Source organism: Trematomus bernacchii, unplaced genomic scaffold (genome assembly GCF_902827165.1).
Source record: "Trematomus bernacchii unplaced genomic scaffold, fTreBer1.1, whole genome shotgun sequence".
NCBI lineage: Eukaryota > Metazoa > Chordata > Actinopteri > Perciformes > Nototheniidae > Trematomus > Trematomus bernacchii.
In genome coordinates, this window is record NW_022987709.1 from 1,567,437 (window position 1) to 1,583,037 (window position 15,601).

Here is a 15,601-nt window from a genome sequence, read left to right on the forward strand (position 1 = left end):
CCAGTGATTGAAAGAGGAAATAAGAATATTAAAGCTGTGTGCTCAGCTTTGATGTTCAGCAACAAATCTGATGTGGGATTCACACAACGTTTCTGTTTTATAATGAGAAGAAAGAGCAGAGAATATTGTTTAAAACTTGTAAATATTTTCTCAAAAGATGAATATGATTTTGAGCTGGTTTAATGTTTTTGAATAAAATTAGACTATATAAGGTTCATCTATCATTTTCATTGATTAATGCCATAGTGTACACACAAGGTCAAGTATTAATAACTCATTTATTTTCACTCTGTCTGCCTTAGATGATGATTCTTAATTTAATTAGTATTTCAAAGCTTGTTTGTAATCTTACAAAGATGGGTTTAGGAGTAATGATCGCCAACAGATGTGTTCTCAATAACTGTAGAAGTGTTATAATATATCTCCAGGAGAGTCTTTAATAGTAATCTCAACTACAGGATTCTCTCAGTTCTTCTCTTACAATCATAGTTAGGGCACGTGATATTATATTTGTTTATTACGTCATAGAACAGGAAACAGAGGGAGAGGAAGTGAAGGGTAAATGTGACCCTGGTGATCAGAGATGACCCGCGTCATGAACACAACACAGGCAGGCACACGTCTGTGGTTCTGCTTTAGTGGAAAGGTTGATGACGGTCTGTCTGTAAACGTGCCACGTTGTAGTTGGACTTTTCATTACCTCTCTTAATAGAGTTGTATATTATCCAGAATCCTGAAGATTTGGGGATTTCCCTGAACAGCTGATCCCAGAGCCTGATGCTGCTGACAGATGAGTGTGATGGAGTGAGTGCAGGGTGGAGGACTCAGGGTGTGGCTCTCTTCTGTCTGTTTATGGACCAACATCGTCAAAGGACATTTCAGAAATGCAACCTTTAGAATCAAAGAGAAGCGTTCATACAGTAATGACCAGTTTCACCAGATTCACAGGAAAAAAGGAGAGCTGATGGTTAGGGCTGGCTTTTGTATTTTGGTTGTATAATGACTGATTCATTTTGGTTGTAAAGGAAGTATAAAAAACAAAACAATTTATAATCTATGAATAAAATATGGTGGTGACCAGATTTTCACCAACATTTAAAGTAACATAAAGATAAGTCAAAAGTGTTAAACCTACCCAGAAGTATCATCACAGGTTATACTGCATGTATACTTATATGTCACTTTTGGAATGTGTAACTCCAAATTAAAATACTGAAATCATCCTGGATTTTTTTATTTATCCGATGGCCAAAGAGACCAGACTATAATCCTAATCTTCAAAAAATATATTGAAATCAATTTGAGTCCTTCCTGTTTTCTGATCTGCTCCTACTCAAACAAACACTTATCCTTTTTGAGGAATATTCCATTTTATCTTTGAATATTATGGAAATTCTCAGGTGCAGGCAAATATATATTTTTCATATTTCTTTTTAAAATCTATTTAAAAATGTTAATTAATTAAATGTCTTATCATCCTTCTTATATGTACCTTCTAGTTTGTGGGACAACATTCAAGGATTGCATTTCCTTAGTACAACATTGTGATTTGAGCCTCTGAATACGAAATGTACCTTCTTCTTTTTACATCCTTTGCTTTCCTACTGTTGGAAAGATGTCTTGACAACATAATTCATTTATTTAATGTTGTGGTCACTGGTCAAATGTCTGATTGTCCTTAAATGCACCAACAGGATGTGATGTCTCTCAGCTTCATCTGCACATGAGGAGAATGTTTGACAGAAAACAAGCAAATGTGTATTTTCTTAGAAATGTAGTGAAATCCATCTGAAAACTGAGTGATTTAGTAAATGGAGGCTGGTCACCAGAGAGGTGTGTGATGTGGAGTTTAGTTTCAGTGTGTGTGGGACACTGAACTGTCTGGGATCAAGTTTAAAACTAAACCTCAGGTTCTTTTAGCTACAAACTGCAGAAAGCTTTAATATGTGGCTTTACAATAAATATGAATTGGTCATTTAAACCTGGAACAGTTTTTATTCAAACATACTGAGAATCTACAAAAACGTTACAATTTGACATTTATAGGTAATATGTATTTAGTTAGTGTTCTTCAAAACAAAGCTCCACATTGCTTATGTTACATCAAGTTTAAGTTACGGATAAAGTTAGTTGTAGTCATTTAAATCTGATTGAAAAGAGTTTGTAGCATAATGTGCTTTAATGGTTGACTCGTCTATGTTGGTGTCTTTAGAGTTGTACTAATGGTTATTCTAAAACACGCAGAGTGCAGTGAAAGTGAATGTTTTGGGGGTTTTGGCCGTTGTTGAAATGAAGTTGTGTCTGCAAACCACAGCCTTTTATTAAGACAGACAGGAGGTCCTTCTTCTCTGAGCTGAAGAGGCATTGATGATGTCACATTATAAACGTTGAATTTTAGGAAAGTTGCGTAGCTTCAGACAGAGAGAGCTGAACGTCTGCTGTCCAACACTGATCTGACCTCCGTCCTGCTGAGGCTCAACTCTGCTGTAGAGCTGAGGACTGAGAGTTGACCTGGAAACCAAAAGGTCCCCTCATGGAGCTTCTGCCCCACATCTCTCTTTCCTCAGCTCATGTAGGAGGCGTGGTCATCATGAACCTGCCCCACAGCTCTCTCTTTCCTCAGCTCATGTAGGAGGCGTGGTCACCATGAACCTGCCCCACAGCTCTCTCTTTCCTCAGCTCATGCTGGAGGCGTGGTCACCATGAACCTGCTCCACAGCTCTCTTTCCTCAGCTCATGCTGGAGGCGTGGTCACCAAGAACCTGCCCCACAGCTCTCTCTTTCCTCAGCTCATGCTGGAGGCGTGGTCACCATGAACCTGCCCCACAGCTCTCTCTTTCCTCAGCTCATGCTGGAGGCGTGGTCACCATGAACCTGCTCCACAGCTCTCTTTCCTCAGCTCATGCTGGAGGCGTGGTCACCAAGAACCTGCCCCACAGCTCTCTCTTTCCTCAGCTCATGCTGGAGGCGTGGTCACCAAGAACCTGCCCCACAGCTCTCTCTTTCCTCAGCTCATGCTGGAGGCGTGGTCACCATGAACCTGCCCCACAGCTCTCTTTCCTCAGCTCATGCTGGAGGCGTGGTCACCATGAACCTGCCCCACAGCTCTCTTTCCTCAGCTCATGCTGGAGGCGTGGTCACCATGAACCTGCTCCACAGCTCTCTTTCCTCAGCTCATGCTGGAGGCGTGGTCACCATGAACCTGCCCCACACCTCTCTCTTTCCTCAGCTCATGTAGGAGGCGTGGTCACCATGAACCTGCCCCACAGCTCTCTCTTTCCTCAGCTCATGTAGGAGGCATGGTCACCATGAACCTGCCCCACAGCTCTCTCTTTCCTCAGCTCATGTAGGAGGCGTGGTCACCATGAACCTGCCCCACACCTCTCTCTTTCCTCAGCTCATGTAGGAGGCATGGTCACCATGAACCTGCCCCACAGCTCTCTTTCCTCAGCTCATGTAGGAGGCATGGTCACCATGAACCTGCCCCACAGCTCTCTCTTTCCTCAGCTCATGTAGGAGGCGTGGTCACCATGAACCTGCCCCACAGCTCTCTCTTTCCTCAGCTCATGCTGGAGGCGTGGTCACCATGAACCTGCCCCACAGCTCTCTCTTTCCTCAGCTCATGCTGGAGGCGTGGTCACCATGAACCTGCCCCACAGCTCTCTCTTTCCTCAGCTCATGCTGGAGGCGTGGTCACCATGAACCTGCCCCACAGCTCTCTCTTTCCTCAGCTCATGTAGGAGGCGTGGTCACCATGAACCTGCCCCACAGCTCTCTCTTTCCTCAGCTCATGTAGGAGGCGTGGTCACCATGAACCTGCCCCACAGCTCTCTTTCCTCAGCTCATGCTGGAGGCGTGGTCACCATGAACCTGCCCCACAGCTCTCTCTTTCCTCAGCTCATGTAGGAGGCGTGGTCACCATGAACCTGCTCCACAGCTCTCTTTCCTCAGCTCATGTAGGAGGCGTGGTCACCATGAACCTGCCCCACAGCTCTCTCTTTCCTCAGCTCATGCTGGAGGCGTGGTCACCATGAACCTGCCCCACAGCTCTCTCTTTCCTCAGCTCATGCTGGAGGCGTGGTCACCATGAACCTGCCCCACAGCTCTCTCTTTCCTCAGCTCATGCTGGAGGCGTGGTCACCATGAACCTGCCCCACAGCTCTCTCTTTCCTCAGCTCATGTAGGAGGCGTGGTCACCATGAACCTGCCCCACAGCTCTCTCTTTCCTCAGCTCATGTAGGAGGCGTGGTCACCATGAACCTGCCCCACAGCTCTCTCTTTCCTCAGCTCATGTAGGAGGCATGGTCACCATGAACCTGCCCCACAGCTCTCTCTTTCCTCAGCTCATGTAGGAGGCGTGGTCACCATGAACCTGCCCCACACCTCTCTCTTTCCTCAGCTCATGTAGGAGGCATGGTCACCATGAACCTGCCCCACAGCTCTCTTTCCTCAGCTCATGTAGGAGGCATGGTCACCATGAACCTGCCCCACAGCTCTCTCTTTCCTCAGCTCATGTAGGAGGCGTGGTCACCATGAACCTGCCCCACAGCTCTCTCTTTCCTCAGCTCATGCTGGAGGCGTGGTCACCATGAACCTGCCCCACAGCTCTCTCTTTCCTCAGCTCATGCTGGAGGCGTGGTCACCATGAACCTGCCCCACAGCTCTCTCTTTCCTCAGCTCATGCTGGAGGCGTGGTCACCATGAACCTGCCCCACAGCTCTCTCTTTCCTCAGCTCATGTAGGAGGCGTGGTCACCATGAACCTGCCCCACAGCTCTCTCTTTCCTCAGCTCATGTAGGAGGCGTGGTCACCATGAACCTGCCCCACAGCTCTCTTTCCTCAGCTCATGCTGGAGGCGTGGTCACCATGAACCTGCCCCACAGCTCTCTCTTTCCTCAGCTCATGTAGGAGGCGTGGTCACCATGAACCTGCTCCACAGCTCTCTTTCCTCAGCTCATGTAGGAGGCGTGGTCACCATGAACCTGCCCCACAGCTCTCTCTTTCCTCAGCTCATGCTGGAGGCGTGGTCACCATGAACCTGCCCCACAGCTCTCTCTTTCCTCAGCTCATGCTGGAGGCGTGGTCACCATGAACCTGCCCCACAGCTCTCTCTTTCCTCAGCTCATGCTGGAGGCGTGGTCACCATGAACCTGCCCCACAGCTCTCTCTTTCCTCAGCTCATGTAGGAGGCGTGGTCACCATGAACCTGCCCCACAGCTCTCTCTTTCCTCAGCTCATGTAGGAGGCGTGGTCACCATGAACCTGCTCCACAGCTCTCTTTCCTCAGCTCATGCTGGAGGCGTGGTCACCATGAACCTGCTGCACCTTTTCAAAGTACTACAGATATTTGTGTATAGTGTCTTGGAATTAGTAAATATACTAAAGATAAAACAAGCAATCCGCCTTCATAAGTCACAGAGACAGAAGCAGCATACTTACAACAACAACAACAACAACAACAACAACAACAACACAGCCTTGTGTTTGCAGACAGGAAGTGTGAGTGCTGATTCACTCTGTGATCACATGACTGTTTGTCTCATTGAATGTGCTGCAGTAAGAGCTTCATCCACCCTCTTCTTCGTCCTCCTCTTCCTCCTCTTCCTCCTCGTCCTCCTCATCCTTCTCCTCCTCCTCCTCCTCCTCCTCGTCTTCTTCCTCCTCCTCATCCTCCTCTTCCTCGTCCTCCTCGTCGTCCTCCTCCTCATCCCCCTCCTTCTCCTCTTCCTCCTCCTCCTCCTGCTCTTCCTCCTCCTCCTCTTCCTCCTCCTTTCCTCCTCCTCCTTACGTTGTGACTTCCTGTCTATGGCTCTCAGCCCCTAACCACATGGTCTGCACCCTGTAATGAATATTAAACATAAATCATAGTTTATTTTCCGTTCAGTCATTTCTAGAGAAAGCTGGTCTCTTTAGTAAACATGTTTTAAAAACATAGAGGAGAAGCTACATTTGAGGGACTACTTTCTGTGGCACATGAATGTGGGGCCCTAGTGAGTAGGCACCAGGATGGTGTGTGTGGATGTGACACAATGTGTTAGGCTTTGATATCACACGTCATATTAGCTCCATTAGGTTAGCCTTTAGCATCTGTAGGGCAGTGACTGTTAGAGGGAATGAGTGTCTGATGCACCACGTTCTATCCAGATGTCATCCTGGTTTCAACATGATAGTGAACAAACATCCTGACTGTGTCACAGTCGGCCGTGACGCTGGAACACACTGAGAGAAGTGCACTGTGTTTTCAGTGACAGATCGGATTGTTTGACTGCAGTCGCTCTACACACACACCGACGCCATTTTATTCTCCTCCTCTCTCTGCCTAAAGGATGCGGTTGCCAAGGTAACCAGACAGGGGGAAACAGGAGGTACAGAGGAGGGGGAGGGGGAGGACGTGGGTGGGAGTGATCGACACGCTCTTTGTTCAGATACACAATCCACTTTTAATGTGTAAATGTTTATTATTGAGAATGTTACTCTGAAGATCTGATTATACAGAAAAACGGAAGCAAACATTATAAATACATAATTAAAATGCCCCAATATCTGCATCCATCTGTATCTACAGCCATCTGTGGCTTTTACATAGTGGACATGTTCACACAGCACTACATCATGGAAGTCCTCTGCAGCAGGACGGGGGGGAAGATTCAACATTACATTTCTGTATTGTCATTAGGTCTGAAAACACATAACCATAATATTGATAGATGATGCACGAGAATGAAGTTTCTGTGTTTTCTGCTGAGTTGGTTTCTCAAATTCACTCAGTTCAATGTGTTCAATATAACGTTATGATTCAGATTTCAGTGCAAAGACGAGAAAGAAATAGATTTAAATTCTTCCATTGAAAGTGTTTCTATAGATGTGTGTTCACGTGCCCCAACACATTGACTCAGAATAGAACTGGCTGCTCTGACTGTGAGATGAGGGGCTTTTCCAACTGTATTGACACATTTCTATTCATTCAGAATCAGAATCAGAAATCCTTTATTAGTCCCGGGAACTGTACAATACAACATCAGAGAGATAGCAGATAAAGTGAGGGGGGAAGTAAATAAATAACACAAGTACACAATAAGTAATAAACAAAAACAAAGTAGCATGTAAAAGATGTTGCAGTATATTTGTTTTTAAGAAATAATTACCACAGTAAAGAGCTAGCAAATATGCAAATTGTAAATAAACTGAGAGAAAACACATGAAATATAGAAGGAGAAAACAATACTGGAGAAGGCCCCACATCTTGCATGGAAACAATATTTGTGTTCCTGCGGTGATTAATAAAACACAATCTCAGCAGCACATAGTCGGAGGCCATGCCATGTCCTGATCACCTCATGTGACAAAGGTGCAGAAAGAAAACATACCCTCCAACCAGGAAGGTTATTAGAAGCTAAAATGTCCCCTCCCCCCATCCAGAAGGCAGTAAGTCTCTCCAATCAGGTCGGTTACAGGAGGCTTGTTTTATACAGATTATTCTGATTCATTGTGAAATAATGGGGACCCAGTAAATGCAGCGAGTCTGAAGATGAGGACATTTGACTGTCATGATGAACATTGACCATGAGACACTGCGGGCGGGGTACAAGGCAAGGTAGATTAATGATACTATTTTTATTTATGTGAATATTCAAAGTGACTGAGGCTGTAAAAGAAGAATATCTGAGATGTGGTGGAGTGGAAGCAGACAGTATTGAGTAAATGTGTTTCATGCTTTGTCTTCTCAAAGACTCTCTTCCTGTTTCTCTCTTCTCGTCGTCTCATATAGGGGTCACATGCTTTAGATCCGTCGTTGCCATAGAAACTGCACGGTTGAAGGTCTGCGTTAACGCTTGTTTGAACTCTCCGTCTGATTCATTATCCTCTTGGGAGCTCCCACATGTTCTTACCCAGCATGTTTTGCCAGCGACTGCAGCAGTGAGATTTTGTGTGTGTGTGTGTGTGTGTGTGTGTGTGTGTGTGTGTGTGTGTGTGTGTGTGTGTGTGTGTGTGTGTGTGTGGTGTGTGTGTGTGTGTGTGTGTGTGTGTGTGTGTGTGTGTGTGTGTGTGTGTGTGTGTGTGTGTGTGCCAGATGACAGGAGAAGCAGAAAGAGACATCCCTTGATGTAAATGTGTCACCATGGCGATAGTGGGCGAGGGGGATGTTGGCCTGATACCATGTCACCATGTCATACATGTATATATAAAAAAAGTCTTCAGATTGGTGCTTGTGCAAGCTGCTCCTCGACCTGGACCGCGGCACAGATGGTTCTAGGGCCTCCTAGGAAATAGGTTCCTTTATTTAACTGTTGCTGACTGAACATGTCTCTGACGTGAATCAAGAGCTGTGAGTCTTTTTGTGGATCATTTGGTGGAAAACAAACCTAATACATATAATTATTGTCCTCATTATTTTCATAGAGAAAGTAATTCAGTCGGTATTATGTTTCCTTTAAGAATGATGAGTAGGTGATGCAGTGTGTGGAAGTTTCATGCAGCCTTTTAATTGCAGGATCAAGTTTCAAGTTATGAACTATCATGTGCACGGCAACTAGAGAGAAGCAGTGGTTGGCAATACAAAGCTGTCAGGCTCCCACCGGCCATGCTTGATGATGTATGGATAAGGTAATCCTGAAAGTGTGATCGTGATGATGTTGCTATCTCTCTCTCTGATCTGTTTTCGGATAGAGCTGCAAAGATTAGCTGACGATCAAATCTAGCGTCCCTTTTACCATCAGTAAACACACAATGTGGCAGATGGTAGTGCACACATACATGTGACCCTTTCTTCTACATACAGTGGCTTTATGGCTGTGAACAGTATATGTCCTGACACAAAAGGATAGTTCAAATCAGATGTAGTAAGAGTAAAACACAATTAAACAGTGTAACCTGAGAATACGTCCAGAAAATCCACATGAAATGACATTCTGGATCAGGTTCCCCCACCTTCATCAGGTTCCCCCACCTTCATCAGGTTCCCCCACCTTCCTCCTACCCACAATCCCCTGAGGTCAGCTCCTCTTAATGAATGCAGCAGCAGTGACATTTGCCGCACTGACCGCCTGCTGACTTCAGATCTGCTGCACTGGGCATAAAAACCTGACGGCAGAGATACACAATCACCTGAATAGCATCAGAGACAGTCAGTTGTTTTGTATACATTGTCTCAAACAAACAAACAAACAAACCGCAGCGCCACGTCCTCTCCACATGTTGGTCTGTGCTCTGAGTCTGGTCTGCTGTGAAGGTCACCATGTGACTCACACTGAGCATGTGCAGTGTGACCTCACTGTGACACACAGACTCCATGTTAGCCTATTGATGGATTATTCGCTCACTCTGCATGTCTCTCTAACCTGAGTCGTGACTAGACTACTGTTACGGTCATCCGGGACCAATATTACATAACAGTTATTAAGGAGGATAATAGAAAGCACAGTTCAGAAAAGACAATAGTAATACCAGTATGCAACCCTGTCTGCTAAAATATTCTAGTAGTGTCAGAATGGTTTAAATGAAAGGTTTACAATGTTTCAAGTCAGGTGTTGATATGAACCCTGACGCTGTAACTACTCCCTATACCTGCACATTATTAGATCCTTTCATCCTTTTGGGGCAAGAATACATCATGGCGTTTATCTGAGGAGAAAGGGAGTCTTTACAGATCTCAGTCAATGAAACAGAGTAGATATAAGACTGCATTTTGTAATGAACACTGACTTTGGAAGATCTTAACTTGCAGTATAAAAGTGTTGCAGTAAAACAGCATCACCTCTCTTTAACTTTACCCAGGAACCTGTGCGTTGTTCAAAAAACATTTACTTTACTTTGAATGTTTTAGGAAAGATACGAAATATCTGTTGGTTTATGTTTTCAAATCTTTACAATAAAAACATGACATACGTAATACTATGTTATGTTTAAAAAAAAGTCAAACAAAGATTACAATACAAAGAAAAACATGTCTGAAAGAAACTAATGGATGTCTATGAAGTTGGTTAAAAACTCATATAATTTATATCAGAATAATATTTATATATTTTATAAAAGTAATTTTTACAATACAAAAAGTGAATTTTTCTATTGTTTTCCTGTTTGTACAAAAAAACAATGTTGAGCAGATGAAAGCAGCGAGTGGAGAGAGTTTGGTGTTCCAGACTGTTAGAGGAGTGCAGGCTGGAGCAGCCGCAGGACACACTTAGATAACATGTTATCTAACACACACACATGGAGCCAGAGTGAGAGTGACTGATCCCTCCCTTTGAGCCATGACTTAGTTCATTTATTTTCTTTAAAATATGGACATCAGAGTAGTGTTTGGGAAATATTTTCCTAGGGCCACACCTTTGACCCAGTTGATCAGTTTGTACTGCCCTCACTGAGCACAGGCCTGCAACCTCTGGATGCTCTCAGTGTCTCCCTGTTCCTGCCTGTTGGCGTCAGCTGATAGAGGAGTTATAGTGCTTTGCCGGTTTTATCTTGTCATGCAGCATGTTGATTATTCTCTCAGAGCTAAATACATGGGTCTCGGGAAAGATATTCAGAATTGGTTTGGCACCGCTGAGTCACCTCATGGCTGCAGCACATGTCTTTGTCAATGCTACGGCCGTAACTTCAAATCAATTCTTCAGTGTTTGCCATCAAGTCCCAGCTCTCCTGTGTTCTCATTGTGTTTCGACTCCATGCTCCAGAGGTTTCTATTGCAAGTAGCATTATAATGGTAACATATATATGTGTGCATAAGAACCAGATGTCCTGCGGTCAATGTACTGTATGTACTGCAATGCTAATCCACAAAGCTAAAGCTAAAGACAAAAAGGAAATGAAAATAAATCCATACAAAATACAAAAGGTGTCTGTGCAAGCTGTGAGCGGAGAGATTTCACTTTTCCCCCAAACAGGTCTCCACAAGGGTCGATTGACAGATGACCAATAGTATTCCATCAGAGCGCTTGGAGCGTTTCCACTGACGCTGCCTCTGAACAACAAACCATTTGGTGGAGGCACCACCCTGTGTGACAGTCTCTCATCCATCAGTCTAACACCTCCTCCTCCACCTGCAGGAGGCGCTGCCCAGTGTGAAGATGGCTTCCTACGATCAGCTGGCCCACCAGGTGGAGGCGCTCCGTAAGGAGAACTCCCACCTGAGGAGAGAGCTGGAGGATAACTCCAACCACCTGTCCAAACTGGAGACCGAGACCACCGGCATGAAGGTCAGTGTGGAGAGTACACCAACACCACCATCACCACCAAATCCAATGCAAACACCAGCCACACAAACACCACCAACACAGTCAAAACCAACACTAACACCACCAACACAAACAGCAACACCGACAACATCAACACCACCAACACCAACTTGACTAACACAGATTTAAAGGAGCTAACCGTTGGTTTTACCTTAAAACTTCACACCGTGTATACTTTATTTTCTGCTGAGAACTTTTCCCAATCATCCGTCATGTTTTATGTTGGAGCTTCACCTCTTCGTGTCAGCCTCAGATGCCTGTAAACTGATGGCTCGTTTAGAAAGTGAGAAGTAATGGAAGCACATGGTGATTTGTAGTCAGGCTGCAGCATCTGTTTCTGAGGTCACCTCATTGTTTTTTCTTTGTCCATGCTTTGTTCTGGACTGGAACCAGAACATTTTGAGGCTATCTATCGAATTACTATAACATCACAATTGTTGCCAGTACATTTGTGAATAAATTCTTCATAAATGTGTAGTTCATTTAAAAAACATGAAGTAAACAAATGCTGATATGGTCCTTTAATGTGATTTACACTGTAGAAAGTGAGCTTTTTGAACATTAAAATATATCGTATTACAGCTCTGGAGACCACTCCACATTTGTCTTAAATCTCAATCTCTACATGTATGGTAATTCAGTGTCTGTTGAATTCCAACACAGGTACATGTAGTCAGTAGTTTATATAATAAAAAAAAAAAGCTATAGATAACACATTCAAATCTGAGTCCAGATTGGCACAATGTGTGTGTGACGTTGCGTCTGCGTTACAAGGCACAATGTGTGTGTGACGTTGCGTCTGCGTTACAAGGCACAATGTGTGTGTGACGTTGCGTCTGCATTACAAGGCACAATGTGTGTGTGACGTTGCGTCTGCATTACAAGGCACAATGTGTGTGTGACGTTGCGTCTGCGTTACAAGGCACAATGTGTGTGTGACGTTGCGTCTGCGTTACAAGGCACAATGTGTGTGTGACGTTGCGTCTGCGTTACAAGGCACAATGTGTGTGTGACGTGCGTCTGCGTTACAAGGCACAATGTGTGTGTGACGTTGCGTCTGCATTACAAGGCACAATGTGTGTGTGACGTTGCGTCTTGCGTTACAAGGCACAATGTGTGTGTGACGTTGCGTCTGCATTACAAGGCACAATGTGTGTGTGACGTTGCGTCTGCGTTACAAGGCACAATGTGTGTGTGACGTTGCGTCTGCGTTACAAGGCACAATGTGTGTGTGACGTTGCGTCTGCGTTACAAGGCACAATGTGTGTGTGACGTTGCGTCTGCGTTACAAGGCACAATGTGTGTGTGACGTTGCGTCTGCGTTACAAGGCACAATGTGTGTGTGACGTTGCGTCTGCGTTACAAGGCACAATGTGTGTGTGACGTTGCGTCTGCGTTACAAGGCACAATGTGTGTGTGACGTTGCGTCTGCGTTACAAGGCACAATGTGTGTGTGACGTTGCGTCTGCGTTACAAGGCACAATGTGTGTGTGACGTTGCGTCTGCATTACAAGGCACAATGTGTGTGTGACGTTGCGTCTGCGTTACAAGGCACAATGTGTGTGTGACGTTGCGTCTGCGTTACAAGGCACAATGTGTGTGTGACGTTGCGTCTGCGTTACAAGGCACAATGTGTGTGTGACGTTGCGTCTGCGTTACAAGGCACAATGTGTGTGTGACGTTGCGTCTGCGTTACAAGGCACAATGTGTGTGTGACGTTGCGTCTGCGTTACAAGGCACAAGAATTGTGAAGCTTATAAAGTGAGGCAAATAGAAATAACCATCTGATCGATTGTACATGTGAAAACAGCAACGAAATAGGTACATTTGATCAGCTGACGGTGTGTTTTTCTGCCACATTTCTGACAATAACCTTGCACACCTTCTCTGAGGTGCAACGTCACAAACAAATGATGGTCCTGTCTTTTTTTAAACTTTTTTTTTAATGTTATCACAATAAAAGTGTTGTTTCTTAGTGAATTTCCTTTACTGGTCTTGTATCTCATAACATAAGCTTTAATTTTACTCGTGGATTTTCTTCTTCTTCATCAGAGAAGGAGAAAATGGTGATGCAGCGGTGTCTTTCAGGCATGTCCTTACCTAACAGAAATGACAAGAAACACAACACATGACATAACTGAAGAGCAGTGTGTCTTTAGGGGCTGTAGATATAAATGTTTTATTTCAAAGTGTTTTTTAAATTCAGCTGTGCACTACAATGAGATTATCAATGAACAGTTCATCGACATTAAAATATCAGTTTTTATTCAAATTATATTTTTATTTGTTGCCAAAACGTAACGTAGAAACATGCTGTTTCTGCAATAATCACTTTTACCATGTTTTCTTACAGACAATATGTAGAGACAAATGTTATGTAGTTCCATGTTATCCAACATTTTAGCAATAAGCTTGACTCCAACAAAGAAATACTTTTCAGGTAAGTTTGACTGTTTACTTTAAACAAAGTGGTGGCAGTACGAAAGAAACACATTTTTTAGAGCTCAAAATCCATTTAGCTCCGTGGCGCTATGACGTCAATTTCATTACGGCTGGTTTAAATCAATGATATAATAATAATGATAATAATAATAATAATAAAGAAATACAATGTTCTAATATATATATATAATATATCAAATTATACATTTTAACATATGGCTCCTACAATTAGCAATTCTCACTATATGTTAAAGAATCTTTGCCTTAAATACATGTAAATGCCAAAGCTATTTGAATAAAAACACCAGTAAAATATAAATAGAGAACTAGAATTTACTTACCGAAGAAACCACATTCATGGACGGTCCGTTTTAATTGCAGAGCAAGCCATGAGGATATTTGCTGTTTGCAATAAATATCAAAAAGAAACCAACACAACAAACACGGCTGTGGTCAAGTTATGTTCCCCCGATAAGATCATGTGTCTGAGCCGCCTGTAGCACAGAGCTGCTAACAGAGGACAGGAAGCTAACAGCCACACGGTTCCCGTACTGCGTGATGTGAAGTGAGTCTCTCACTGAAGCTGGTTCACTACAGGTACCCGTACTTCTGACTTTAAAGTCAGAATTCTGACAAAAAATGTAAAAGTCAGAATTCTGACTTTTTTCTCAGAACCAGAACAAAAGAAATGTGGCCAATGTGGTCCTAATCCTTTTCCGTACAAATCTAAATCTAAAATGAGCCGTGAACTAAAATAATGGATAAATATAGAGCTCAACAGAAAGAGAGAAACCTGTGAAACCAGGCTAAGACTCAAAGCCACACACACACACACACACATTCACACACACAGTCACGTGTCGGCATACACACTGAGCTGGTTTCATCAGAATCAGGACGTCGGACACACACACACACACACACACACACACACACACACACACACACACACACACACACACACACACACACACACACACACACACACACACACACACACACACACACACACACACACACGCGAAGGAATAAGCTCTGTTTATTTTCCTCACGGATGAAGGGAGATTTGATCTACTGCTCGGGGATTTGACTTTTTTATCTTTATGGGAGGTTTATCTATCTTTTTGTTCTGACCTTTTTGGTGTTTTTTGCTGCGTTGATGATTTTTCATCTACAAACGCAATCAACTTGCACATGGTTGTTTTTTTCGAGTTACAAACCTTTAATATGAATTCAGAGGCAAAGAAGTGATGATGAACCTTTCATATAATCTTGGTTAATAGCTTTTCCTTATCTGAATACAACCAACAGTGAACACCCTGGATGTGTCCTGTCTGTAAATGTGTGTCTGTTGCTCCTCTTGATGCAGGAGGTGTTGAAGCAGCTGCAGAGTAAACTGGAGCAGGAGGCAGGAACACTGGCCTCGTCCGGCAGGAGCGACGTGCTGGACCAACTCAAAGGTATCAAGGATCAGTTATTGTCATAAAAGATAGGAGGGATTCTACCGACTGTTTCTGAGGCTCCGCTGGGACAAATCGTTATTCTCAGAGAAATGAATCGACTCAATCAGTTGACCTGATTGGATGCAGACAGCTCTGCTCGTTATGATTCAGTCCAATTAAACAACCAATTCATGTCAATTAGTTTGTCTGGACTGAAATTAGATTACTACAACTGAGAGCAACAGCAGCTGCCATCATAGGATTAAGTCAAATTCAGTTTGAAAAAATAGACAACACATAGATGTATGGGAGAGTGGAAGGAAGCAAGGAAGCAAGGAATTAAGCTAGGAAAGGAGTGAGAAAGGAAAGAGGAGAGGATCAAGCAATTATTGTAGGAGGATATCAGGTAAGGGGTAAACAAGGAAATTAAGATATGGAATGGAATAAGGAAGGAAGGAAGGAATGAAGCTAGGAAGCAAGTAA

The 15,601-nt window shown here is 43.8% G+C and overlaps 1 protein-coding gene across 1 annotated transcript in view; it reads left to right on the forward strand.

The window, feature by feature from the left end:
• The first annotated feature begins 583 nt into the window (after positions 1–583).
• Positions 584–15,601, forward strand: part of apc2 (APC regulator of WNT signaling pathway 2) — a 50,330-nt gene continuing 35,312 nt past the window's right edge. Inside the window, exons 1-13 of the mRNA XM_034140894.1 lie at positions 584–656; positions 2,680–2,806; positions 2,956–3,234; positions 3,342–3,512; positions 3,732–3,902; positions 4,064–4,180; positions 4,288–4,292; positions 4,400–4,514; positions 4,622–4,738; positions 4,844–5,026; positions 5,187–5,334; positions 11,046–11,195; positions 15,046–15,136. Coding sequence (XP_033996785.1) covers positions 584–656; positions 2,680–2,806; positions 2,956–3,234; positions 3,342–3,512; positions 3,732–3,902; positions 4,064–4,180; positions 4,288–4,292; positions 4,400–4,514; positions 4,622–4,738; positions 4,844–5,026; positions 5,187–5,334; positions 11,046–11,195; positions 15,046–15,136 — 1,747 coding nt within the window. The remainder of the gene's footprint in view (positions 657–2,679; positions 2,807–2,955; positions 3,235–3,341; positions 3,513–3,731; positions 3,903–4,063; positions 4,181–4,287; positions 4,293–4,399; positions 4,515–4,621; positions 4,739–4,843; positions 5,027–5,186; positions 5,335–11,045; positions 11,196–15,045; positions 15,137–15,601) is intronic.